This window comes from Ambystoma mexicanum, chromosome 5p, assembly GCF_040938575.1.
Source record: "Ambystoma mexicanum isolate Mex_15411 chromosome 5p, UKY_AmexF1_1, whole genome shotgun sequence".
In the NCBI taxonomy this organism is placed as follows: Eukaryota; Metazoa; Chordata; class Amphibia; order Caudata; family Ambystomatidae; genus Ambystoma; species Ambystoma mexicanum.
In genome coordinates this window covers 250,424,796-250,452,123 of record NC_090930.1, presented here as the reverse complement: position 1 = coordinate 250,452,123, position 27,328 = coordinate 250,424,796, and the positions used below count along the sequence as shown (strand labels likewise).

Genomic DNA, 27,328 nt, shown 5'->3' with positions numbered 1-27,328 from the left:
TATGGGCATCCCTTGTGATGAGCGCTACCCGACCTCCTATTTGGGACTGCCTGTCTTGTCTGAGGAGGGAAGAGCCTGGTGGAAGAGCTAAGGCAATGGCAGGGCAAAAAGCTTTGTGTAGCCATGTTTCGGTGATGACAAGTAGGTCGAGGTTGTTGCTGGATAGGAAATCGTATATTTCTAGGGCATGAGCAGGAAGGCAGTGAACAGTGAGTAGGGCACAACTGAGATGAGGTATGTGTGGGTTATTCTTGACTAGGGGTGTAGGTGGTAGGGCTGTGGTAGAGGTTGGGAGGTGCATACTGGTAGTGTATGTATGTTTGGGAGCAGTGATACACCGTGGAGAGGAAGGTAATGATTTAAGGACATGGAGGTGGGTGTAGTGGGATGGGTGTATGGGTTGTGAGCGGGAGCCCAGTCTTAGATTCCTGGACTTGATAGAGGTAGGAAAGCAGGTCAGTGGCTGAGGTAAGGTGCAGGTCCTGAGTCTTGAGAGTCTGCTGGCTAGGTTGAGCAGGCTAGACAAATGAGAGGGCGGCAGCATAGAGGCATGGAGTGGCCCGAGAGCAGCCATGAGTGAGGGCGTGGTGAAGTGCTTTGTGGAGAAGTTATGTTGTTGTAATTGTAAGCAGGCGGGGCTCGTGGAGCAGGTGGCTTCAAAGATGGTGGAGATAGAGTGGAGAAGGGCTGTCGCCGAGATATGGAGGGTGAGCACGGTTGCAGTGGTAAGGCGGATGTTTGGGTAAGTATATAAGATCCTGGATGGCATCATGGTGCGATTTCAACTCTGTTTTTGTAATCTGACAAACTCCATAGGCATCTATGTTTGTATTGTGACACACAGCACCTTCAGTGCAGTGTCAGAGAAAAGTCCTTTGGATTTCTCATAAGGTTACCTCCTCTTGGATAAACTTCAGTTTCCAAGAGAAGTGAAATTGCCTTTAACTTACCTGTTTTTCCTATGTAGATCCAGTACACCCCATTTTATGTGATCTCATAGTTTATAAAATGATAGTTTACTTATATAGCGCCTATACACAATGTCTTTTAAAGAGCTTCAAGGCAAGGGAGGGAACAAGGGAAAATACAATAACATTCTTACAGGCCATGAACAGTAAGGATGTGAAATTAACTATCGTACTCAGTCGGACGACATTTCAGAGAGTGCAAGAGCAAAGACATATATAAGGAATGGAGGGGGAGAGTGGGAAGGAAATGGAAACAGACAGGCGACTACCGTACTAGGCCTGACTACATTTCTGGTAGAGCCAGAGAAAAACAAAAGGTGAGGGAGAGGGGTGCAGAAAGGGAGGGGAGGAGGCACAAAAAAGCGACCAACATACTAGGCCTGACAACATTTCAGATAGTGCTGGGGGAGGGAGGCCTGGGTGGGAACAAGTAAGGGGAGGAGGGAGGAGATTGACGAGTTTGCTATCATAATAGGTCCAGGGACAATTCGGATAGAGTAAGTGCGTAGAAGATGGGGGAGGGAGGGATGAGTGGAAAGCTGTTTTTCCTTGAGTTAACTGGAATACTGATAAGTGGATACTTAAAATCCCCCCCACCTAGTTACCCGATAACAAAGAAGTAAGTGCGCATTTTTTAACAAAAATTAACAACAATATTGTATAGTGCACTGCAGAGGCACTGAGCCGTCTGTATGTTGGTAATAACTATGGACTGTACATAGTATGTTTACCATTGCTGAAATCATTTAACGTTTTCAACTTTCTTTGGGGATATATTGATCATTTGACAGATGGGTTCAGGAACACACTCATTCTCAAAGTAGTTCCAGAGTTGTTTTTTTTTTTTAATTAAAAAGCTTGAGAAGATGCTCACTAAGGGCTGTCCCGCCGTCTGTCTCTCTAGTCTCCAGTTGGCTTTTCCCTGCCTAGCCCAGGGTCTTCTTAATCCCAAGAGGGTCACTAGAAATCTGTAACTATATTCATACAGACAATTGTGGAAGGAAATGTACAATTTTGACATGCACACTGCCTCTTTCATACAATGTGCCAATCTCACACCCTCCAGTGATGGCCTAAAGGCAAAACACGTAATCTAGCAACCCGTGTGATTTCCTCAGTCCCACAAGAATAACTGAATTTTTCAATTGGAACAGGTGACTTCCAATTGCTCAAGATCCACTTTTTCCTTCTAAAGTTCTTCCTTGCTCTGGTCTTTTCTCATTCTCCTTCCACATCTACAACCCTACTGCCGGCTCTTCCTCAAACAGTTTCCCCTCTCTCTCTCTTCCATCCCTCAGATCTATTCACTACTACTCCCTCTCCTCCCACTTCTATCCTGATACTTGTGGTCCTAGGGAAAAAGAGAAAACACTGGCAGCATGTTGCTTAACAGGTATGGAGCAAGTGAAAGTGGTACTTTGATTGTTTAGCCAAGCACATGTAGATGGAACAGAGACCTCCCAACTCCCACACCATGCCGCTAGCAGTACTGGCTCTGGCAGGTATCCCGTTAGACACCTGTCACACATGTGAGAGGTCTCCTATTCACTCTGGACAGGGTCAGATCCCGGTCTGTGTCAAAATGGGCAATAACAATGTTGTAAATGCATGTTGTTGAGTTCCACGAAAGTTCAAAAGATAGCTTGTGGAAGTACTGGGGGTTAATTAGTAGCTCCTTTTCCTACTTGCTCATGTAACATTTTTGTTATGTTACCCTCACTACAATTAATGGCTGGTGGCAGTGGTTTAAATTTCGTATTTTATACCGGAGACTGAATCCTCAGCTGCAGTAGTGCACCCACGGGTGCCCATTTTGTCAAAATGGCCCCCGTCTTCTTTTTTCCCCCCTCATTTCTTGCTTCCAAGGTCTTTCTTGGGTTTTACGATGCACACCAAATCAGGTTTAACCCTTGTGTTTGATTTGCCTTTGGCAGGCTTCAGTGCTGAAACCTGCCTCTGGCTCCAGTGTGTCTGGCAGGGTAGGAAGCGAGGTAGGTGACCGAAACACCCTGGCCTTAGTCTCTTTAGTTACCTGAATGCACCCAGTGCTGATTGGCTGGCTGTGCTTGAAGGAGAGCCACCATGCTGTGTGATGGACAGCTAGGATGTGCATGTATGGGAGAAACCTGCATAAAAGGTGAGGTTTCATGGACTGAAGACAGAGACCCCCACTGGACGAAACATCCAATGAAGGAAACTGGAAAAGAAGCTTGATGCACCCTCCTGGACCGTTGAACTGCCCGGTGAAGCCCTGCTGCAATGCTGGAGCTCCATCTCCGAATTGACTGGAGAAGCGCGGAACGAACAACTTCTTCCCTTGGGTTGGTGGGACCAACTAACCCCAAGACTCACTCTGCTGGAGGACCTTCCCTAACTGGCTGTACTTCTTTGCTGCTGCTGGAACCGAGTGCCAGGGGTCGGGAAATCCAGTCTCTAGTGCATCGTCTTTAGGCCAGACCAGAGCTCCATGAAGATCCTGGAAGATCCTGAGGACCCTCCTGAAGCAGGACGACCCAAGCCAGAGTCAACTCACCAGAGTGCTGGACTCCAGAAGCAAGGGAAACCCATCAAGTTTCAACAACTGCAGTGGACGGTGGCTGAAACCTCGAAGTGCCAATGATCTGAAAAGAGCCCGTAGCCGCTGACGACCTTCGAACTGCAGTGCATGAGTCCCCCACATTTCCTCCCTCTTTGCAGAGTTGATTTCAGCTCTGACCCTCACAAGCCGAACAGCCTTTGGCCCAACTGTGATTCCTTACAAACTCTCGAAGTTTGTGCAAGACTTTTGTGCCATCTACAAGAAGTGCCTCACTGTTCAAATTGACTTTGGCTGACCTGGCTCCTTGCAGACTCTACTGAGCCATTGACTTTAATTCTAACTGTCCCTCATAGGTGGTGCATACATATAACTTGCATTGCTGGGAAAGATCTAATCTAGACTTCATTGGGAGATTGAAAAGTGTGCACATGCTCTGATAACCTTTTTCCTTCCCTAACCGTTTTTTTCCCACAACCTCAGAACGTTACCAAGTACCAGAAGTGATATATAAATGCCAATACGGCCTAGTAATTGAAGTGACCACAGGGTGTAGGAAATGTATTGGAAGCATCTCTCGTATATACTTGCTTAAACTAAATCTGAGAAAGTGGTATGAAGTTTATTTCAATTGTTGCAAATTGCCCTTTCTAAAGAAGGCTCTTTTAAAACTGATTGTTAAATAATAATTTTACTAGACAACCTTGAGTGCAAGTGTTATTTGGATATTTACCCCTCTTAGTTAAGTCTGGCTGCTCAGTCCCTCTACCAACTTGTGTAGTACAGACCTAGACCAATAGCTGGGTAAGCTAATACCAAGAGGACAAGACTGGTGTAGTCTCCCACAGGGTTACTGCATACAATCGTGCCTAACGGAACCATTGTATAAAGATTCCTGTGAAGCAATACCAGTGTGTGCTACCGTCAACCAGAAACTGTAAATATTCCTAGATTGAAAAACGAAACACACATCAATAAACCAGTTCATACATACAATCAAATTCTGGTCACTAGAAGGCTCCTACTCAAGAAATTAAAGAGAAGATCTGTGAGAGACAGATCCAAAACTAACAAACAGGCCCTGATCATTGAGACAAGGAACTATAAGTCCTGGCTAACGGAACTTCGGCCCGCCTTGTATCAAAAAGATTCAGAGGACATGTTGAGATGTGTGTGGCAAAAATCCTCGTGAATTCTGTGCTCTGATCAACGCAACCGAACGGACCAATTCTGACTGGCTAATCAATGGTATTGGCGAAGAAACCTGAATATCACATTTTGAAAATCTCTTCTACGATCCCTCTGCAGCAACTACAAATACACAGGATCTAAGCATATTGCCCTGGGCAGAGCTCCACCATTACGAAGACATATTGGAAATCTTGAAAAAATTGAAAAACTCAAGGGCTCCAGAACCAGATGGTCTGACTAACATGCATCTGAAAGAGCACCCGGAGGCCTGGGCAGGGTTCATTAGTGAAGTATTCCGAAGAGTCACAACAGCGAAAGCACTACCTGAATCCTGGACCAGTGATGTACTGGTACACATTTATAAAAGAGGAACGAGAGATGACCCAAAGAATTTCCAGCCCATCGCCCTGTTAAATGTGATCGGTAAAGTTTATGGCTCACTAATTCTGCGACACTGTCAAAGCTGGGCAAGTGGGGCACCTTGAAACGACACGTTTCAATCTGGTTTCAAGAGGAAAGTGGGGACAACTATCGACATCTTAACGGTTAACATCTTAAAAAGCAAGTCTCTAGCTGGCGGACCACGGACCTATATGGCTTTCATCGACTTGATCCAAGCTTTCGACCAAGACAACAGAACAAGGCTTTTGGAAAGGTTAAGGTCCTGATGTGCCCTGCAGCTATATTACATCCTCTTATAGCACTCCATACGGACACAAGAATTCAAGTGAGGCTCAACCATCAAGGTTCATTATCTGAAGAAATCCCGACAAATCAGGGGGTTAAGCAAGGTTGCTCATTGGCCCCGGCGCTTTTCCTGAGCTTTATAGGGGACTATAAAGAAACAGTACAAGGTCAGATCGTTCCCACCCCTAATTGGAAACATGAACATTTTCAGAATTTTGTATGCGGATGATATCATCCTGGCCGACCAAACTGCAATAGGGTTGCAGAGACAACTCACCAATTTTGCTGAATATATCTCTGAAAACGGCCTTGAAATAAAGAAGCCAAAAACCAAAATCCTAATCTTTGGAAAGGGGAAAGAAAAAAGCGATACCTTCACATGGTCTATGGAGGGAGAGTACATTGAGAAGGTCACAGAATTCAAATACCTAGGTATTATGGTGGACAACTCGCAACAAGAAAACGCAATGCAAAAACATCTGCTGGCGAAGAGCTTAACCTCCCAGGCAAATGTGATAAGAAATTTGGTCGCTTCTCTCTTATACCAATTGTGGACTACTACCAAGCAAAGGTCGTCCCATCACTTGCTTATGGTGCTGAAGCCATGTCGGGGCTACCTAAAAAAATCTGGATTAAACTGGAAAGCTATTATTGGAGGGAAGTTCGGAACCTACGAAGCTCGACGTCAATGGTCTTGATAAGACGTGAAATGAGCCAGCTCTCTTGTATTGATAGTGGAAATAAACACCATGATGCTGTTTAGGAAGCTACTGGTGGAGAATCTGGACCAAATTCAATGTTCCAAAAAAGAACCAATGGGAGAATCCCATGAGAATCCATAAAAAACTAAACAAACTTGATTGGATCAACACCTTGGACCAGGCCGCATCTTACAAATTGGTGTCACATTTGCCTCACATGACTTACAAATTTCATGAACTACAAGCGTTCTTGAAAAAATATCCAAATTGCAAGCTGAGGAGCACTTTAGGAGCCCGCCTCAACCTACTACACACCAATGAAAGTCTGAAGATACAAGGCCTGGCTCCATCAAACAAATGCAGATTCTGTAAAGACATGTCTGCAGTCGAAACAACGAGACATCTGCTTCTATCATGTCGAGGAGTGGAGGCCACAAGAAGACCCTATCTGAAGACGGTTCTAGCTACAGCTCACACCTTTGACGAGGAGACCTGGTGGTCGAGGCCAATTGGAGGTGGCCGCACAACATGGGTCACAGCCAGAGCGAAAACCTTGGACGCAAGCCTTTCAACATCTGATAAAGAAAAGTAACCTAACAGACTGAACACATGAAGGAATGCAACAAAATCTTTTTAAAACCTTCAGGTTAAGTATTAATATATATATATATATATATATATATATATATATATATATATATATATATATATATCCTTTAACTAAGAAAGCCCCATTAACAGACAAGGATGACTACCTGTAGAGGAGAAGAGAAGCCATGGCAGACAAAGGAAAGCCAAGCTACGCCGATGAAGTCCCAGGACTGTGTAGCATATGAAAAGAGAGGAGCCTGTAGACGAGAGGAGGAAGCCCACGAGTTATGAAGCAGCTTGCATGCCAGCACTGAGCAGAGGCTGGTTGTTCTGCGTCCTGACTGGAGGGAGAGCAGGAACCAGAGGGAGAATTGCAGCGTCTCATAACGTTGAGAAGGAGAGAAGTGAACTCAGAAACAGCGTTCTAGAAGCCGGGAAGAGAACGAGACAGAGTAGTTGAGCTGCCACAAGAAGCATGTGGCCCCGGTGGGCCTGTAAACATTGCTGATATTGCATTAACTGTTAGGCAGAAACCTGTGCAGTTCCCTCTGGGACCACTGCAAAAGATTTAGGACTACAGGTGTTTGGCAGTAAACCCACTTGCAGTCCGTACCACACAATCACTTGGTAGCTGTGGCTGAGCAGTCAGACTTCCCTCAAGAAGAGTTAGGCAGTATACAGAGTATTCACAATAGGTCAAGAGAACACAATAGAACAAGTAAACACTGACCAGGGCTTGGTGTAAAAGAGAATTATTTATTTAAAACCACATCTAGAAAAACACACAGGCACCAATAGTAAGCAATTCAAAAACACGGTCACTAAAAGATATACACTCCCTTAGATGAATATTAGACAAGTCTTAAGTAAAGCCCCACTTATTTTCAGACAGTGGTGAGCGCTTAACGCAGATGGCACTCTAATAATTCATTTTAAAAAGGGAGAGAAAAACAGAATAAATTCAAACAGGTCCCAACACTTTTCCAAGAACGCAACAAGAGAAGAAGGCAAAGTAAAACCGTGAAGTTAGAGTTCAATAGGCTGGATCCACTTTAAGAGGATCAAAACATAATGTGTCCAAGGTCACACGGTAGCAGTGCACAAAAGTCTTGTAATGGTTCAAAAAGGAGTTGGACCAAAGAAAGGGACCAGTTAGAGGGTAAAGGCGGCCAGTCCAGAAGGTTAAGGAGTTAATACCTTGTAGCAATCTTTAGAAAGGGAGGCCTGGCGGACACAGTACCTTAAAGTGGTGAGAACACTCCAGCGGGGGCAGTTGTTCCTGGCAGCGGATGCAAGTCGGTGCTTCGTCCGGGGGAAGAGAAGATCTCGTCGGGGAGGAAGACAGGAGTCTGTTGCACTGCCAGGGAAGAAACCAGCCGGGAGATTCTCAGGTAAAAGGAGTGGTCCTGCAATTCGCGGTCCAGTGGTAAGTGGCTATCCGGTTGCCGGGGTGCTTGGCACGGGCAATTCGACCACAAGCCGGTCTGGGGTGCGAAGAGAAGAAGGTAAACTGGTTGTGCGCCCACCAGTCAGGGGAAGAAGCCTCTCCAGCCGGGAGATCTTCTCTGTCGTCGGGAAGTGGTGTCGTCGTGGCAGGGCGGCTCAGCTTCTCCCTCGTCGGATTCTCAGGTCCTATGGCGACTTCTGAAGTTCCAGTCCCCAAAGCCCTGCTTTTATGCAGCATACCCCCATTCACTCGGCCTAGCTGTCAAACATGCTAAGTGGTGAGCCAGCTCACCACTTGGGCCAATCACACGAGAGTGCGACTTGAGTTACTAAGGTAACTCAGTCCAGGGTGCCTAAACCCCCTCCCACACCCCCTGTGATACCCAGACAGAGTGGCACCACTTTTGGAGGCTTCTGTGGAGAAGCCCGCCAAAAAGTGGAAGAAAGGGCTCGACTTGGGTTGGAGTCACAGAAGAGAACACAAACGCCATTTTAGAATCGAGCGCTGGCAAAAAATACCAACCGGGGAATTAATATTAAATAAATAAACCGGCGGTATGTTCGAGCCTATGAGAATTAAATAAAGTTGGTAGCCTCGAACAATGGGAAAATCCCATAGAGATATGGTCGCCGTCGAATATAAAAAGTAGTATCCACTGCCACCAGCCAAAACTCCATCAGGGGGGACGGAGACGTGCCCCCTCGACTAACAGACCCCGGGGCAATCGAATTGCCCCGACCAGTACGTCCACAATATGATGGTTTGTACCGGTTTCTGTTAATAATTTGGGTCTAGTAAAGCCAATGGTGACTTTACATGCCCTGGGAGACAGTCAGTCCCAGGGTATGGAGTCTATGGTGGGGTGTCACTATGACACCCCTGTGTCACTGCACGGAGGGTGCTGTGTAAGACACGTAGTAAAAACACATGAGACCCTATGGAGTAAAGGAGCCCATAAAACACATTAACAGTCAAAGGAACACCATAAATCATGTCCAAGAATGGGATAAAGAGAGTCTCACTCTTGGCAGGAGAAAAAAGAAACTCCAGAAATCCAGCAAAGCTGCTGGGGGACTCACTAGGTTAGGAAATTCAGCCTAAAGAGAATTCTCCCCAACATTAACCAATACAGAGTAAGCCGTAAACTAAGACCGGAGTACCTTAAAAACACAGTGACACGGAGAAAGACGCTGAGGAAACCGCAGAAGTCAACCTGGCGAGCCGAAGAGATGACCAAGAGAACCGAGAACACAGTGACAATATCCCTACCAGCCAAAAGTTAACAGGGAAGACAAGAGAGCAGGGGGGGGGGGGTCATACTCATGACCATACGTGTCCCAGTACAGATAAAAGATACTATAATAGTAAAACCCAGTGAAGCAGACAAGAATAGTTTTTGGAAGGCTCATACTGATCCCAGTATAGGAAAATGTACTCTAATAAAACCCAGTGAAGCAAATCGGCGTCATTATTGTCAAGGTCAAAGAGCTACCAACTGAAGAGCCAATAGAAATTATTATTTCAAAGTTCGTACTCCTTCCAGTAAAGGAGAAGAAAAGTACATAACATTATCTAGAAAAGTGAATACGAATCACTACTGGAATACTCATTCTCATCTCAGTGAAAGAAGAAAATAGCCAGAAGAGCAAATGAAATTGAGTGTTGGAATGTTCATAGTCTTATCAGTCAAAAAAGACTGATAAGGGAGAGACAAAGAATAAGAAGCTGAAGAAAAGATACAAAAGAGACTTGCAGTATTCAATAATGATATCAGGGGAATGAGATAGTGTCAAAGAATAAGAGAAAAATCTGAAAAAAAGGCTGGACCATATAATAGATACAAAGGATGTTTTCAGAATTGTGAACTTAGAAATATCAAGTGTAAATGGAGGGACTTGTAATATTCGATAACTCTACCAGGGGAAGAGAGAAAACCTATTCATGAAGAAAGTCAAAAAGGAAAAAAGGGGTGGTGGACGCCGAGGTGGCAGGCTGAGCAGATGTAGATGGTGTGAACACCTGACTCAAAGAAAAACAGAGCTAACCCCCATCTCCTTCCATCTAGAGAGGCTGTGGGAGAGCCTCCTGGAGTCGTGTGCAGACTCTGGCTTGACAGTGTCTCTGCCGCACCTGTTGTGTATGGTGCAAGCGGCAGGAAGATCAATGATTAGTGCTGCCTATTGGCAGCTGGGAGTTGCAGCGGCAAGAGCAGTCCATCGGCCCCACCAGTGTACTTGGAGGTCCTGGGGAGCTGGTTCCCCCTGAGCGGTTGTGGCAGGAGGCCCCATCGTGGGGCAGCCCTCTGAGGCAGTGGACTGCCATAGGAAATAAAGGCTGGTGAGAAGCTGGCGGACAGGAGCACATCGATATCCTGCAGAACTGAAGGCAGAGGCAGGCTGGAGCCGTGACGGCAACCGTAGGCTGCAGAAATTGGGCAGTGGTGCAGGAGGCGGCATGGGGAGCTCACCTGTGGAGGAGTGCCTCCGCTGACCATTGGGAGAGGCTAACTGGCAGTGAAGGTGGTTTGGGGAGGAGAGGGGCGGGGGGACGGGCCAGCACCATACTAGCAGTGCTCATCTGTGACGAAGTTAATGTTAAAGAATATTTATATCGTGCACCTTCACGCAAAATGCCACGAAAACGGCCGTTTTTCGCAAAATGCCACAAATAAAGGCCGTTTTGTGCAAAAATAGCATCTTTTTAAGTAATCTGCAAAAATGACTGTTTTTAAAAAAATACTCAGGGTGCCAGGTTCTCAACTTTTTTTTTTTTTTTTACACAAGAAATGAAATGCGCTAACACATCTCATCACTTGCACCCCAAAAAAGTGCAGCCCAATCCACAAGGGACACATTTTATATGAGCGCCCATTCAGATGGCCTTTTTCACCACCTTGATCAAATAAAGTGGCATTTCTGTTAATTTAAAAACGCATCCCTCATTTCCAAGCAAGATGCACTTTAAATGTGCAGAAATTGTAAGAAACCCTACGCGCACGGGATGTGGGGCTGCCACTGCATGACAGGGTCTTTCCTGACCCTGTCATGCATTTCTTTTAAGGTATGAACCGCTGCTGTGTCGCTTGCATTTCTGTTCCTCAAACAGGATAAAAAAGCATTTTTTGGGTCGCATTTTACAGTGGCACGCACCTGGAGGGCCTGTCCCCGTGAAAGGTGCTGGGAGCTTGCAGAACACTGTCAGGAGAGCGGTTCTATTCAAAGTACTGCCCATTTTGATGGCAAAAATCGATCGAATGTTACAATTTGACCTATTTCATCCAGTACTATTCGATTGATTTTTATAAATTCTAAACATTGTTGCGGGGGAGTCAGCCGCTCCCCATGTTCAGTATTTTTGGTCTAGGGTGGTTGCAGAAGTGTTTTCCCCTTTTTCCTCAAAATTGGAGGCAGGGACAGAAAAAAAGAAAATTACGAAAAAGGGACCCTGCAGAGTCGGATCCGACTTGCGTTAGAGGGATGGATCTGGAACCGCAGGGTTACAGGGGAATCAGCAGCTACCGAGCAGTTTAAGTAGGGGCGGGGGTGGGGTGGTGGTGATGGGTACATTTTGGGTTGTTTGGCTGAAGTGCAAATCAATTCATAGCGAAATTGACTACGGTCAATTCTGCTGCAAATAATTACACTTCGGTCAAACAACCCAGAACACCATTCAAGGCAGCTGGCAAGCGCACAATTTGCGCTACAGCTCAAGCCTGTGGAAATTTGTCAGTCACCTTTGAGAATAAGGTGACCTGCTCATTTCCAAAAATGGGTTGTCTAAAAATAGCAGATCCTCTGTTCTTTTTTTAACTGACCCATTTTTTGAGGAACTGGGTCAAAATCTACATTTAAAAAAAAAAAAGAAATGGTTACACTATGAGAGAGAGGGCGAGTGATGGGTGAGATGTGACGCGATAGGTAAGAAAGCAGAGGGAGAGCAGTGGGTCAGAAGAGAAGCGCTGCACAAGAGAGCAGAAGAGGCAGAGATGTGATGGCCCAGAAATCTGAGAGCGAGCAGAGGTACAGAAAGTAGAGGGAGCGTGTGGTCAGTGAGCCAGAAAGCAGAGAGGAAGCGGTTGGCCAGAAAGAGGCAGTGAGCTGCACATTTGGAAAAAGGATGAGGGAAGAGTGCGATAGAATAGGAGAAAGGATGCAAGATGCAGAAGCAGCACAAAAGAATGAAGGACTGTATTTTGCTGGAGGAATTGTAGAGTGTAAGATGTGAGTTGGGAGTATGATTTGGAGTGTGGCAGGGGCTGGGCAGTGCAAATTATGACGACAGTGTGACATAGCACGTGAGTATTTGTATGACAGAATGAGAGGTTATGGAATGCAAGTTGTGATGGAGAGTTGGTGAGATGTGTGTTGGTGAGAGGTGTGTGGGTGTTCGGGGGATTGGAGAACATAGAAGGGGAATATTTTCAGCATTACAACTGATAATGATCAATTTAGTTAATTCTATTAAATAGCCATGAACATTAAACCAGAAATGTAGCCAAATCAAACGCTGTTCTGCCAAGCCAGAGACATCTGAGACTCTTCCTATTAAATTAATACAAAAGATGCATAATAATGATAACCTGGCTCTCTTGTAGCATTGCACTCTGCCTATTTCCTGCAATGTGGCAATCTTACACCCTCCAGTTAATATAAAATGTCCCGCAAAAATGCCGCAATAAATAAAGGTTTGTGCCGCAAAATTTGTCATTTTATGCCGCAAAATTCACCATTTCATGCCGCAAAATCCTGGAAGGTCGGGTTAGTTGGACAGAGCAGGAGCAAGAGCTGGTATGAGTTATGGTTGTGTTTACGTTTTTTTATTAGTAGGGTTAGTTTTAGACATTGCTATCTAGATGTGACGCAGGCTAGATGTTCACATTGCTATCTAGTTGTGTCGCAATGTTAGGCAAAGTTTGAATGCAGTACCCTCTAGGAACACTACAAGCAACTATGACTACAGGTATAGGCAACCCAACCTTTGGGATAAGCTTGTACTACACAGTTTTGTTAGCGTGTTGAGCAGCCAAGCTCATCTCAAGAGGGGAAATGTGAGCTGTAGTGGAGTTACACAAAGATGCACAGTTACAGGTATTCAAATAAACTCTTCCACCCAAGGTTTCTTGAATAAACAATTATTAATTCATTTATCAGTCAGTTATAACGCCTTCTTTAGAAGGGAGCAATTTACTAGTAACACAAATACACTTCAATACTGTACACTGAGTTTCTGGATCAGACAAGGCCCTTTTAGGATGGCCCACAGACACAATCTACACCCACAGGTGACTTCAATAACAAGGGTGCCGGGGGCATTAATATCTTACTGCTGGCATTCAGAACACTCTTAAAAGTTGGTAAAGGGCAAAGGTTATTGGAACACAAGAGATCACCAATATTCTTAAGCAGGGCAAATACTTTCAGATCCTCTTAAGAGATCTACAATTCAAAAGGCTAAGCCAAAGTCAATAGGCAAAAGTCTTTGTCTAGGATGCAGCACTTCAGGTAAGTAAATGGAAAAGTCTTTGCACATGTTTTTAGGAGTGTCTGATAAAAAGACGACTCAAATGTAGGGCCACAAGCGGATTAGAGTTGTGAGTTCCAAAAGTTACAAGCACTTCCACAGTAAGAGCTAAGTTCTCTTAGACTTGTTTTACAGTACCTTGGTAAAGAAGAAAAGATGCAGCTGATGAACTCTGTTCCTGGGCCTCAGTCGTGGGGACAAGAGGGAAGACGTCAGGGGACTACTGCAATGCACTGGGACTGTCAAAACTTGCAAACGTCACTTTCTGTTTCGCGTTTCAGCTTCTTGCAACTACTGCAAATAGCTACTACGCAGTTCCTGGCTGTCAATGTGGACTTTCCTTGCTTCTGGGGTCCCGCACTCTGTAGAGTGGGCTCAGGCTTGGTCAGTCCTGCTTTGTGGGAGTACAGAGGATCTTCCAAAAGCTTTAGGCCAACTTAAAAGCAACGCATATAATCTGGTGTTCCTCTCCCTGGCTATTCGGTGTCCTGCAGCAACTGAGGAAATTCAACCAGCTCCGAGATGGATGTCCAGGTGGCTTACTTTGGAGTCGATTGGTCCCACCAAAAAGGGAGAAGTCGTCCTTGCAGGGGTTTCTCTGTCGAGACAAACTCTGCAAGTTGGCACTGCAGCAGGGCTTCACCGGGCAAAGCAATGGTCCAGGAGTTGCAGCAGGCGTCCTCTTCAAGTTCTTCTTCGGTTCCTTCGTCTAGTGGTTGTTAGGCAGAATTATATGCAGTGCCCTTTGGGAACACTATACACAATTAAGACTACAAGTGACAGTACAATTTCACCTTTGGTACAAGCCCGTACTACACAATTATAGTGGTAGCAGCAAGACGTCTCTCAAGAGTAAGTGAGCAGTACAAATAGTTACACAAAGGACAGCAATTACTATGATTCAGGCAAACACTGACTCAAGGTTTCTAAGTAAAAGAATATTTATCTACACAACAGTTGTACAACATTTCACTATTCTAAGCAAGTTAAAAATCACAATCAAACACACCACACCACTTCCCTTCCCTTAAATTCCAGACAAGTTAAGCTCACAAAATGAAGTGGAAGCAAAATGGCACTCCAGCAATTTAAAAAGGGAGGGAAAGACAGTTATTAGAAATTAGGCAACAGGTAAGTACTCTAAGCAATTTGAGCAAGAGACTACAGTGGGGAGATCAGCTAGAAAAGGCTTAGGGCCAAAGTCAATGGGTCAAAAGTCTTCGGCTCAAGATCACACAGTTCAGGGTAGTTTGCGATAAAGTTCGTGGCACAGATTCCTGGCGAGGTTGGTTGGTAGAAAAGTTAGTTCAAAGAGAAGAGAAGGACAAGCCCTCGGATTGGAGAAAGATTTCAAACACTTTCACCGCAGCTGACTGAAACGGACAACCGGATTTGCACAGTACCTTGAAAACGGAGAGGGAGCTGTAGCTGAGGCGGACGTTCCTGGTGGTTCCTGCTGGCTCACGGTTCATGAAGCGACTGTCGGACTGATCAGAATCAGGAAGACTGGAGGGTCCTGCGCCACCCAGGGAAGAAGCCAGCAGCAGAGCAAAACAACGAATAAAAGGTGCGCTCCTTAAAACCCAAGCAGGGTGCGACCTTCCTGGCGATCTGGCCCACTGTAGCTTGGTACAGCGAACGCGGTCAACGCGAGAAGGCCAACAATAAGTACAGTAAAAATGGTGAAAAATGTACTGCACCAGTTTGTCTTTGGTTGTTTTCCTTTTGTTTTGAACCAAATTAACTATAACCCAGTATCAAAGCCATGTACTTCACATGAAAAGAAACATACCCTTTGTTTTTTTAGCACGTTAGGTGTACTTGGATTTGCATTTGAGATGAGCTTGTAGGGGGCCGCCGCTGCAGAGGAGTCTGATATGTTTTCAATTTGCTATAGACAACGTTAGTTGTTTTTGTCCAGATTTGTCATCCTTTAACCCTGAGGAAGGGGGCCATATTTCTTTAGCATTGCCAAAACTAGTTGGTGGTGTTTGGGCGCAATGTTGGTTATTTTATCAAAGCCTTTAAATGATAGGAATTTAACAGTCAGTGCATTTCTTGATTTATATTTTCGAAACAGTGTCAGGGTTCTGTTTGATACATGCTGTACCTGGTGGTGGTATTCAGTCACACATTGGTGTATGCAGATATATTTTTTGTACAATTGTTTGTTATGCGTTTGATATATATTAGTAAACCAGTCAGACTTGCTAGCGGTCATGCGCCTTTTCTTCCACAGCATTTGTATAAGTTTATATTCTGACCTTGACTGGCAGTTACTTTATATGACATGCATTACTTACCATAATAACATTTCTGATTATTGTATCTGGTTAGATTCACATGCTGTGCATATAGTCTTACATCTAGTGGTAATGGTGGAGTATTGTTTCTTTCTCGAGGATCGAAAGGGGACGTCGACATGGGCGTGCTTGTAACACTATCCCTAACGTGACGTGTAGTGTACCCAAGATCCGTCACACGTCCAGGTCCCTTAGATTGTTTTTTCTGCCATGAGGGAGCATTCTGACTATTGTGAGTGAGTACAGAGAGAGAAAGGTGTACGATGTCCATATTCCTTCTACTCCAGAGGGGAGTAAGGGTGGGCACATGTGAATCTAAGCAGATACATTCATCAGAAATGCTATTACGGTAAGTAATGCATGTCCTCTGAAGGTTAATCTGCTTAGAATCCCATGCTGTGAATAGACTAGCTAGCAGTACCCAGAGATGGTGGTGGGATATGTGAAGGAACAGTAGAAAAGCGATGTCTTAGCACCGCCTGTTACACCCGAGAGTCAAACCTAGAGTGAGTATCTAGGCAGTAGTGTTGTGTAAAGGTGTGTACTCGGCCTTGGCTGAACGATGCCACGCACCGATTGGATTGGGAATGCTCTCTGGGCCAGATTTGAAGGACGGACAAACGCCTGCCTGCCCCGCATACAGACAGGCATCACATAGGTGGCCCGGGCCGAAGTTGGGCAAGGTTATGAATGAGTGGATGCCATGTGTGAAAGAGTGTTGGACGGCCCCAGGTCTTGGCGGAGAAGCAGAGCTGCTTGTGCACCCCACCCGGAGACAATACGGAAGTTTAGCGCCTCGCTTCCAGACAGCTATGCCAATTAACCAATCCACTAACCATTTCAACCCTCTGCATACACCTCTCAAACTCTAACCAAACACAACCACAAGCCTACAACACAACAATCTGCACAAACTTCACTACACTGCAACAACAAAACAAACCACACAGACTCGCACAACAGCATACGACTACCGACCGGAAAACACCCCAAGCCCAGCCAACGGAGGTACCGGGCTGAGGCCACCAACAGCACATCAAAGCTCTCTTGCACTTTTCCAGCGTATACCCACTAACCATTCGCCCCCCTCCATTTTTCAGAGATGCCAGAGTACCAGGGGAACACTCCGGTGGTGACAGTGCGTGGTACAAATATCTGTTAACATTAACATAGTCCAGGTTGCTGCTTTGCAAATAGACAAATGAGAAACATTTGCAATGAATGCTATGGAAGCCCCAGTGCCAAAAGTAGAGTGTGCTCTAGGCTTGAAGGGTAGATCTCTCTTGGAAACAGTGTAGCACAGTGCAATGAAGCTTTTCGATCCACTTCGAGATGGCCGATTTAGAGACATGGTCCCCTTCTCTACCAGCCGTGACTGAGACGAAAAACTTGTTCATCTTTAAGTGGTTTAGACTTTTCCAGATAATATATCACAGCTCTCCTCACATGGTGGAAGCTTCTTTCTGCCACGTTAGTGGGATTCTGGAAAAAGGTGGATAGTTCTATTGATTGGTTCACATGAAATAAATGTAAGTGCAAAACGTGGGTGAGTGCGCAGAACCACCTTATCCTTAAGAATCGTGACAAATGGGTCTTGAACTGAAAGGGCCTGAAGTTCACCAACTCTTCGAATTGAGGTGACTGACACCGGAAAGGCTGTCTTGTAAAGAGTGCTTTAAGGCTAGCCTTATGCATATGTTCAAAGGGAGGACCCATTAGTCTAGTCAGCACAACATTCAGGTCCCATCCGGGAGCTGGGTTGGAAATAGGGGGATGAAGTCTTAACACCTTCCATAAAAACCTTGATCATTGGAATTTTCCACCACGAAACCTTTTTCTGAAAGGTGGTGTAAGCTGAAAGTGCAGCAAAGTGGACCTTTAGGGAATTGAAGATGAGACCTGAATCTAGTAGGTGAGTCAGGTATAAGACAATATGTGTTGGTGATCAGTCAATGGGATTGTGGGATTGGCTCTCTTGGAATTGCACCAGATGACAAAGCGTTTCCATTTGTTGGAGTAGCAATGTCTGGTGTTAGGCTTTCGTGCTTCTACAAGTATGTCCATACATCTTTGAGGTAGTTGTGGGGTGTCCGAACTATGACCTCAGGAGCCAGGCGGCTAAATTTAGAGTGTGCGGTCATGGATTGAGTGTTCCCTCTTGTCCTGTGACAGCATGTTGTACGGGCATGGCAACTTCCTCGCAGGTGAGACTGACATTGTAATCAGATGAGAGCCAGGGTTGGCGGTCCCACATCATAGCCACCATAAACATTGCGACTGCTTCCTTGTGCACTATCTTTTTGAATAGGCGAGTCGGGGGAAGGGAGGGCATTTCCCTGACCGAGTTATCCATAGACCATTCCCCTTGGAGCAGTTCTGCGGGTACCTGGAGGCTTAATCTGGGCATTGTATGTTATACAGAGTTGCAAACAAGAAGATCTCTGGGAAGCTCCAGTCTGCGAAGACATTCAGAACAAGGTCTTCGTGTAATTGCCACTCACTCTTTACGGGTAGTGGGAAGTCTCTGCTGAGCACGTCCTCCAGAAAATTGAGTTCCCCTGGAACGTGTTAAACGTGATGCTCTCAAACATCTTGTGTTCGAGAGCCCAATTCCATATGTTCTGAGACAGTTTGGATAGCCCTGGCGAGTGAGGGCCCCCCCCTTACTTGTTCAGGTAATACATAGTCGTGGTACTGTCCGTGAGGACTAGGACCGTCTTTCCCTGCGGGTCTGTTTGTAATGCCTTCAGGGCTTTCAACACTGCGAGCAGCTCCAACAGGTTTATGTGGTTAGTTGCTACCGCTGGGGACCACACGTCATGCGCTGTCTGAAGGTGGGGAGCCCTGTACACTGTAAAATGCGTCCACAGTAAGAGTGGCTTCTACTGCAGGGGTGGTGAAGGTGTTCCCCTGCAAGAGGTTTTCCCTAGACCACCACTGCAGAGACTGAACGAGGGCTGCTGAGACAACCACTAGATCGTCCCATTGTCCGCTGGCCCGACACCATTGGCTCGAGAGCCACTCCTGCATGGGGCGCATTGCACAAACGTGCGTGTGGGACTAGATAAATGCAGGCGGCCATCATCCATTACAGTCGCATGGCTTTGCGTACGTCACCTCGCGGTTGGCTACATAGTGAGGGATCTGCAACAGCAGGAGGGGAAGACGAGCCCGTCTTTGGTCCGAATTAGAGACCCCGGAAATTGTTTTACTTGACTGGGGTCTAGGCTGGACATTTTCTCGATGATCGAGAAGAACAAGTTATTTTCTTACCTGGTAACGTTCTTTCGATGGGATGTTCCTCTGACGTATTCCACATCTATGAAAGTAATCACCACAGCTGTGCTGCCTCAGAATTTTTTTTTCGCCATAGCCTTCGTCGATGTCGATTCGTTGTTCTCAAGTGCCTCATTCGAGGATCGACGTCACCGGATATTATATCTAGGATGCACGGCGCCCGTAGCCTCAGTTGTTTTTTCCCCAGAACATGTGGCACCAATCTCCTGCCAATATGACTGCAGAAAGCCTTGCGGAAACGTAAGCTGCAATCACATAAGAATTTCTGTAGAGGGGCAGGCTGGGAGGGTGCGATGTGGAATACGTCGGAGGAACATCCCATCGAAATAACGTTACCAGGTAAGAAAGTAACTTGTTCTTCGAGGTGATTGTGTCCTCCGACGTATTCCACATATATGACAGACTCCCAAAGCAGTACCAATGTCAGGAGGCGGGAAAAAGAATTTAGAATTTTAGAATGCCCAATCAAATTGCAGAATAGAGGACCGCCTTACCAAAGGTCAAATCGTGCCCATGGATAGAGTCCAGGGAATAGTGTTTTAAGTATGGACAGAGGCCCATGTGGCTGCTTCACAACTATTACAAATGGGAACACCCCTCTGCAGAGCAGTAGAGGCAGCCACACCCCTAATAGAATGAGCCCGTAAGCCTACCGGAGGGTCCTTACTCGCCAAACTAACATTCAGAGATCGTCAAAATGATCCATCTGAGCAAGGTCTGCTTGGAAACAGCTTGACCTAAACGCCTTCCAGCCTATCCTACAAATAGCTGATCGTCCGCTCTGACCCGGGACATCCGTGAGAGATAGAAGCTCAAAGCTCTCCTCAGATCCAACCTATGGAGCCTCTCCTCTTCCTTACCAGGATGCGGAGGAGGATAGAATGCCGGAAGAATAACCTGGCTCAAATGACATTCCAAATACAACCTTAGGAAGAAAAGAAGGACGAACCCTAAGGACAACCCTGTCCTTATGGAACACCGTGAAAGGTGGCTTGGAGGAAAGTGCCTGCAACTCGCTCACACTGCGAGCGGAAGTAACCGCAACTAAAAATACAGTCTAAGGTAAACAGTCTCAAAGGACAAGAATGTAAGGGCTCAAACGGAGCTCTCATTAGGAATTTTAGAACCAAGTTCAAATCCCATCCCGCCACCTGGAAAGGCACCGGTGGAAACACATTAGTTGGCCCTTTTAGAAACTGAGAAATCAAAGGAATCTTAAAATAAGAACACTCCTCAGAAGAGCGCTTAAATATTGACAGCGCCGCCAGGTAACCCTTAATGGTACCCACTTGCAGGCTCTTGTGAGCTAATGAAAGCAAAAAAGGACAGAACCACAGGAATTGAACACTGAAAAGGATCCACATTCTGAACCCATCAGAACTTTCTCCAACGGCAACGGTACAGGGATTTTGTTGCTGGCCTTCTGGCCGAAAGCAACACCTCCATCAAATCTTCAGGAAGGTCCCAATCCTTGTACCTCAACCTTTCAGATACCAAGCATGAAGGTTGAGAGACTTGACCTCTGGATGGAGAACCCAACCCCTCTCCCGTGAGAGCAGATCGTCTCGATAGGGAAGACGGCGTGGAGGACAGATGGACAGGTCGAGAAGATCCAGGTACCACGCTCTCCTGGCCCATGCCGGAGCAATGAGGTTCATTCGGGAACCGAACCTCTGTAACCTCTGCAACACTTGCGGAATGACAGGGACTGGAGGAAACGCGCACAGAAGTGGGAAGGACCACTCCACTATGAACATGTCCCCCAAGGATCCTCTTAGAGGAAAGTCCCGCGAGCAGAATCTTTCGCACTTCCGCTTGACACTGGTGGCGAAGAGATCCACTTGAGGGGTCCCCCAAAGTGCGTTGATCTCCAAATGAACTTCCTGAGCCAGCTCCCACTAATGAGACCGTGCTCTGCCTGCTCAGAGTGTCAGCCGCCCGTTTTCGTCGCCGGCCAGATGAACTGCTGCGATCGAAATTTCCTGCTGATGGCCCAGAACCAGAGCTGCATCGCCTCTCTGCACAGTGGTAGTGACCCTGCCCCCACTTTTTAGTTTAGGTAGTGCATGGCCACTGTATTGTCCGTCATAATCAGGACATTCTTCCCCCGCACAGACGGCAGGGTTAGCCTGACGGCCTTCAGCTCTAAAAGATTTATGTGGAGTCTGGACTCCGACAGAGACCAACGACTGCTGACTGTCAACTCGTTGGCATGAGCGCCCCATCCCGTGAGGGATGCGTCCGTCACGATAGTCACCTCAGGCCAGGGTAGCCAAAATGGTGCTCCCTTCATCTGATTGCCTTTGTCGGCCCACTAGAGAAGATCCTGGGCAACCGAGGGCAGTACCTGAATGCGATCTGACGTCCTGCTGGAGGACTGTGACCACTGCATCTTGAGAGCCCACTGCAGAGATCTCATCCGGAGCATGGCCTCCGGCACTAATAGAATGCAGAATGCCATGAGGCCGAGCAACCGCAAGAACTCGAATGCCGGGAGACTATGGGCATGTTGGAACTTGCCCACCATCTGCAGAATGGGATGAGCCCTCACCTGGGGAGGCGAACACTGCCCCAGGGATGCGTGGAGCACTGCTCCGATGTACTGGAGTCGCTGGGTAGGTGTCAAGTGGGACTTATTTAAATTGAGGGAGAAGCCCAGCTTGTGAGGGGAGTGACGGGTGACAGACCGATGATCCAGGACTTGCTCAGGAGAGCGCGCCCTGATCAACCAATCGTCCAGGTAGGGGGAAGACGTGAATCCCCCCTTTCCTGAGATACGCTGCCACCACCACCATTAACTTGGTGAAGACCCTCAGGGCGGAGGTCAATCTGAACGGCAGGAACCAAAACTGAAAATGCGAGTTGCCACCGCGAACCTCAGGTACTTCCTGTGCTTGGGATGAATCGGCACATGAAAGTAAGCATCCTTGAGGTCGAGAGACACCAACCAGTCCTGAAGTTGAAGGGCCTGGAGGACTTGAAAAAGAGTAACCATCTTGAACTTGTCCTTCCTGAGGAGCTTGTTCAAACCATGCAAGTCCATGATGAGTCTCAATCCCATGTCTTTTTTTGGGATCAAATAATATGAAGAATACCATCCCTTGTTCCTCTCCGCTAGAGGCACCAGCTCTATGGCGCCATTTTCCAGCAGGAATAGGATTTCCTGCGCAAGGAGCGGATCCGGACTCTTCAAAGAGAGCTTCCCCTGTGGATTGCCGTGAGGCCTCTGCCGGAAATGAAGACAGTAGCCGTGGGCTATGACCTCCAGAACCCACACATCTGAAGTAATGGCACGCCATTCTACAAGATGCTGCGCCAGCCTTCCCCCCCCAACCCGCGAATCATGGGCCATGGCCTCATGACTGAGTGGAAGCGGCTACAGCAGTGCCTGAAGGCAAGGAGGCAACTGCCCGAGCAGCTTTGGCACCTCGAGTACCTTGTTTTCCACCTCTGGTACTCCTATGTTGGCCCCTTTAACTGGCAGCTGCCCTCTATCTACCAAAGAGAGAGTAGTATCGAAAGGAACCTCCCCCTCCATTGCTGTCCCCTAGGACGAAAAGGCAGAGGTTGAAATACTGCAGCGCTCAACGACTTTGCTGCAGCTTTGGAGGTCTGCAACCTCTCAAGGCTCTCGTCAGCCTTGCTGCCAAAAAGATGGACACCATCTAAGGGCATGTTGAGAAGCCGGGACTGCACAAAAGGAACAAACCCCGACTTCCGCAATCATGCAAACCTGCGCATCACTGTGCTCGCCACCATGGACCGACTGGACGGTTTCACACATGGCATCCTTGCCATCCTGCACGAGGGCTAGAAAGCCATCCCGTTCCTCCCCTTCGGGGACATGTTCAGCTGCCAAGGAGTGAATCTTGCTAAGGCAAGAACGGAGTTGGCTGCCTTTAAAGCCATACCCCCAGATGAAAATACTTTCTTCGCCCAGCCACCAAAGCGCTTGTCATCCCTATCCGGAGGGATGATGGGGTACGCAGCCTGCTTCGCTGGGGCCGTAGCCGCCTGCACCACCAAATTCTCCGGAGTGGGGTGCGTAGACAAGTAGCAGGGGTCACCACTTGCTGGACGGTATTTTTTCGAAAGCGACTTACCCACTGCCGGGAGACTCGCCGGAGCAGTCCAAGCTGCCGCCACCCTTCTTTGTAAGGCCATATGAAATGGCAGTACCGGGTCAGTGGGCGGCCCTTTGTCCAATATATCCGTCAGGTCATCCTGCAGAAAATCAACAGGTGGCGCAGACCACCCCAAGTACACAGTTACCCTCGACATGAGACGCCTGTACTAGGACTCAGCATGTGTGCCAGGCTCAGGCCTGCCAAACTCAACCTCCTGAGAGGTGTCCAGACTACTGGCGTCATGTAAAGTCTGACAAAGTTCCTCCATTTGGCTGTGACCAGACAACAGGTCATCAGGAACCTCAGGAGGCACAACCCCCTCCTCATCCGACCCTCCTTACACCTCTGAGACGATGTCCAAAAGCTGGAATAAATCAATAAATCAACCCTGGGGGGTGGGGTGGGGTTGACCAGAGAAGGGCTCAAAAACAGCCCTCACTGACTTGCAGAGGGCCTTCCTCTGAGTTTCCACCTCCATCCGGGGCACCTCCGGCAAATTCTCCTCGAAATGCGTCGAGGGCGCAGATGGAATCAGCGACTTCAACAACGGCTTAGAGGCCGGAGCCCCGAGCGTGTCCTTCGACGGCCTCAGCGCTGATGGCGTTCTGGAGGCTCTGAGGAAGTAGTCAACGCCATGTCAGTCGAGGGACTCTCTCGAGGCTCCGAGGGAGTCCCGACGGACATGGCGCTGACGGTGTCGATGCCTTCTTCGAAGGCCTCACAGGCTCCAACGGTCTCGAGGGCGTCGAGGACCGGGACCTGGCCCGGCTATTGCGATCAAACTTGTCTGATCGGGACCTCGACGGCTCCCGATGATCGCGCACCGCAGTCCTGACACTTTTTGAAGCCCGACTTCGGGCTAGAAGAAGACAAAGACATATTCTCAAACTGTCACAAAGTAGAAGAATCGAGCGTGCCGAGATTCCGAGGCGAACACTTTCGTGGAAAAAATGGACCTGAGGCTACGGGCACCGTGCGTCCTAGATGTAACATCCAGTGACGTCGAACCTCGACGGAGGCCCTCGAGGATAGCGTATCGACGCAGGACGCCTACACCGAAAACATTTCCAAGGCAGCACAGCTGTGGTGATTACGGTCATAGATATGGAATACGTCGGAGGACACAATCCCCTCGAATCCCAGACTGAAAAAGCAATCTATCGTTTTCTGATTATTTGATAGCCATGTTCCATACGAATCCCCTGTTATTAGCCAGTTGTCAAGGTAAGCATAGACTGGAATTGACAGACTGCGCAGGTGAGCTGCTACTTCCGCAAGTACCTTGGTAAACACCCTAGGGGCTGAGGCAATGCCAAAGGAAAGGACCTTGAACTGATGGTGCTTGTCCTCTATCATGAATCTTAAGTACTTTGTGTCGACAGCAACATTGAAATATGAAAGTATGCATCGTTTGCATCCAATGTGGCTATGTAATCCTCCTGTGTTAACAGGGGTATTACTTCCTGCAACGTTGTCATTCTTAACTTTTGTGGTTTTACAAATTTGTTTGCTCGGCGCAAGTCTAGCAACAGGACGCATGGCGAGATCCTTTTTGGGTACAAGGAAGTACACTGAATAAATACCCTTGTTCTTGACAGAGTACAACAGGGCGATTGCCTGACTTGCGGGTGGCTTTTACTTTAGGATGTCCTCCACAAAGTCAGTATCTTGTACAGCTTCCTGCGTGGCAATCTGGAAATGTTCTGCAGCCCTTTTCAGGATTCCATTAAATTCCATTTGATCCATCAATGGGTGAAGCTCGTCTTGGTAGAGATGAGGAGGGAGGATTAAGACAAATGGCATCTGGGTCAGGTGTTGGGGTGTGGGAAAGCCAAGGTGTTTCCTCTACAGGCTGATCTCGGCCCCAATCTGGACATGGGTTAGGTGTATCCTGCCCAAAATTATAGTCTTGTTGGTCATAGGGATCCTCATAGACCTCAGGTTCCAAGTATTCAAAAACCTCTTCCTGTGGAGTCTGGCTGGAGAGTTTTTGTACCTTTGGAAAACTAGGGCGGGAATCATCCTCTCTAGGTCTCTTAGGGTTAAAATATTTGTCAGAGAAGTCTACAAACAGCTTGTCCGTACAGCTCTCAAACCTTACTCTGGTCCATGTAGTTCAGAGGGGTCAGGAGGAGGGAAATGCTCTCCAGGAGAAAAGGGTTCTCTAGAGGGAGTAGCCTTGTCAGACAGTTGTGGAGAGGGACTAAGACTCATCTGAATACTCCTCTTGACAAGAGAATGGACCTTTTGGCTTATTTCCCACCAAGATAATGTTAGCGAGACTCTCGCATAGCTCTGATGGGTTCGGGAGAGATTCCGACGCGCCTGTAGGCGCTGTCTAGGTCTTCTGCACTGCTGAAACCTCTATGGTGGACGCGCTCTTAGACAGGACGTCAGCGCTCTTGTGTTTTTTAGCAGGGACACCCTTATGGGTTGAATGCCCGGACGCATGCCGAAACATATGATGCGGGGAGGGCAGTCGATCCAGAGGATCGCAAGGCGCCACTGAAGCTTTTGACGGGCTCGTTGGCATCTGTTTCTTCCTTGACGTATCAGTCGAGGGAGCACGTGGTGGTGTTTCTTTATCCTGTGGTGCGGGTGCCCCTGTCGCCAGGATGTAGTCTCCCCATAGCAGTACCGGCGGCCTGCTTGACTGGGACAGGCAACTGGGAACCGGACGGTTCCGCAGGTAAGTCTATGGCCTCCACATCGGAGACATGGCTGCCACTTGATACCTCGTCACTCGAGGCGCCTGCGCCGAAGGGGGATGCAGACTCGGCATGCATGGCGTAGGCCGCCCACCACTTCGTCCGCCTATCCTTTAGCATCTTCAGAGGGAATAGTTGGCAGGGTTGGCAGGATTTGCAGGATTGCTCGTCGTGATCACAATGCCGACACTTGTTACCCTTTCGGCGAGTGTCTTTCCACAGGAACTTTCCGTTACAAGACGGCCAGATCTTAAAAGGAGTCCTCTCCATAGTAGAGCTAAAAGGCAGGAGCCAAACAAGAAGGGAAAAGAAAATGCATTCTTAGAGAATCAGCCCACCACAACTTTCTGAGATGTGCTATACAAAACCACTTTTCAATTCATTATAATATCATTAAATTCTCAGGCAATATAAAGAAGTGATTACATACACTAGAGAGCTTTTATATAGACACTTACTGAAAAACATGAAACGGTAGCCAAGTATAACTTACCAAACATGAAGACACAAGCACTGTAAAGTAATCCCTCTTACATTTTTCTTCCAAACAGCTGGTTTCAATATCTGTAATAAAAAAAATATATAAATGCCAACAGTTTTTACACACTACTTATTTTGAGAGGTTGTATGTTTTACATATGAGTGATAGTTGGGAGCTTAGGCATTACAATATGCAAACAAAATTGCCTTTCAGTCAGCGCGCCAGACGTAAATTTTTCAAAGACCAGACAATTTCAGATTACTATAATTTCCGGAAATATAAACACAAAATCAAATGTGTGACTTCTGCGGCCTTTGTCAGGAGTTTACTCATCCTTTCCCCCCCCCAAATAGCTCTGCCTCCTCCGGTCCGCTACCCTCTCACCTAGACACTTCTCCCTCTGCCATACACCCTTCCATTCCAGTTCAACCTATCTGCTGCTCCGCTCCCAAAGTACACTTCTTGGTCTGCCTTAGCCAAAATATCATCCTATCCAGAAACCAGGGATGTCTTGTTTCCAAAATTGGCAAAGAGCCTGAACAATGTTTTGTCCACGACCAACCGCAAGTTTACAAATGTATTTTAGCAGGCCACCACCGTCGTCACTAAGGAAGATACGCAATGGGGCAGAAATCATTAAAATCACAGGCTGTTCAATGAGAGAGGTTACCACAGATCGTTTCATATCCGATAGGGCCAACCGGATTTCCAGGCAAATAATGATTTGTAAACGTGGTCCATTTATGATTCAGAACGAGATGCATTGCTTTC

The 27,328-nt window shown here is 47.1% G+C and overlaps 1 protein-coding gene across 2 annotated transcripts in view; it reads right to left on the bottom strand.

Moving 5' to 3' along the window:
* THOC2 (THO complex subunit 2) overlaps positions 1-27,328 on the bottom strand; it is a 2,257,836-nt gene that overhangs the window by 1,990,512 nt on the left and 239,996 nt on the right. For both annotated transcript variants that reach the window (XM_069612670.1, XM_069612671.1), the window contains exon 5: positions 26,570-26,640. In XM_069612670.1, the coding sequence (XP_069468771.1) occupies positions 26,570-26,640 (71 nt within the window). The remainder of the gene's footprint in view (positions 1-26,569; positions 26,641-27,328) is intronic.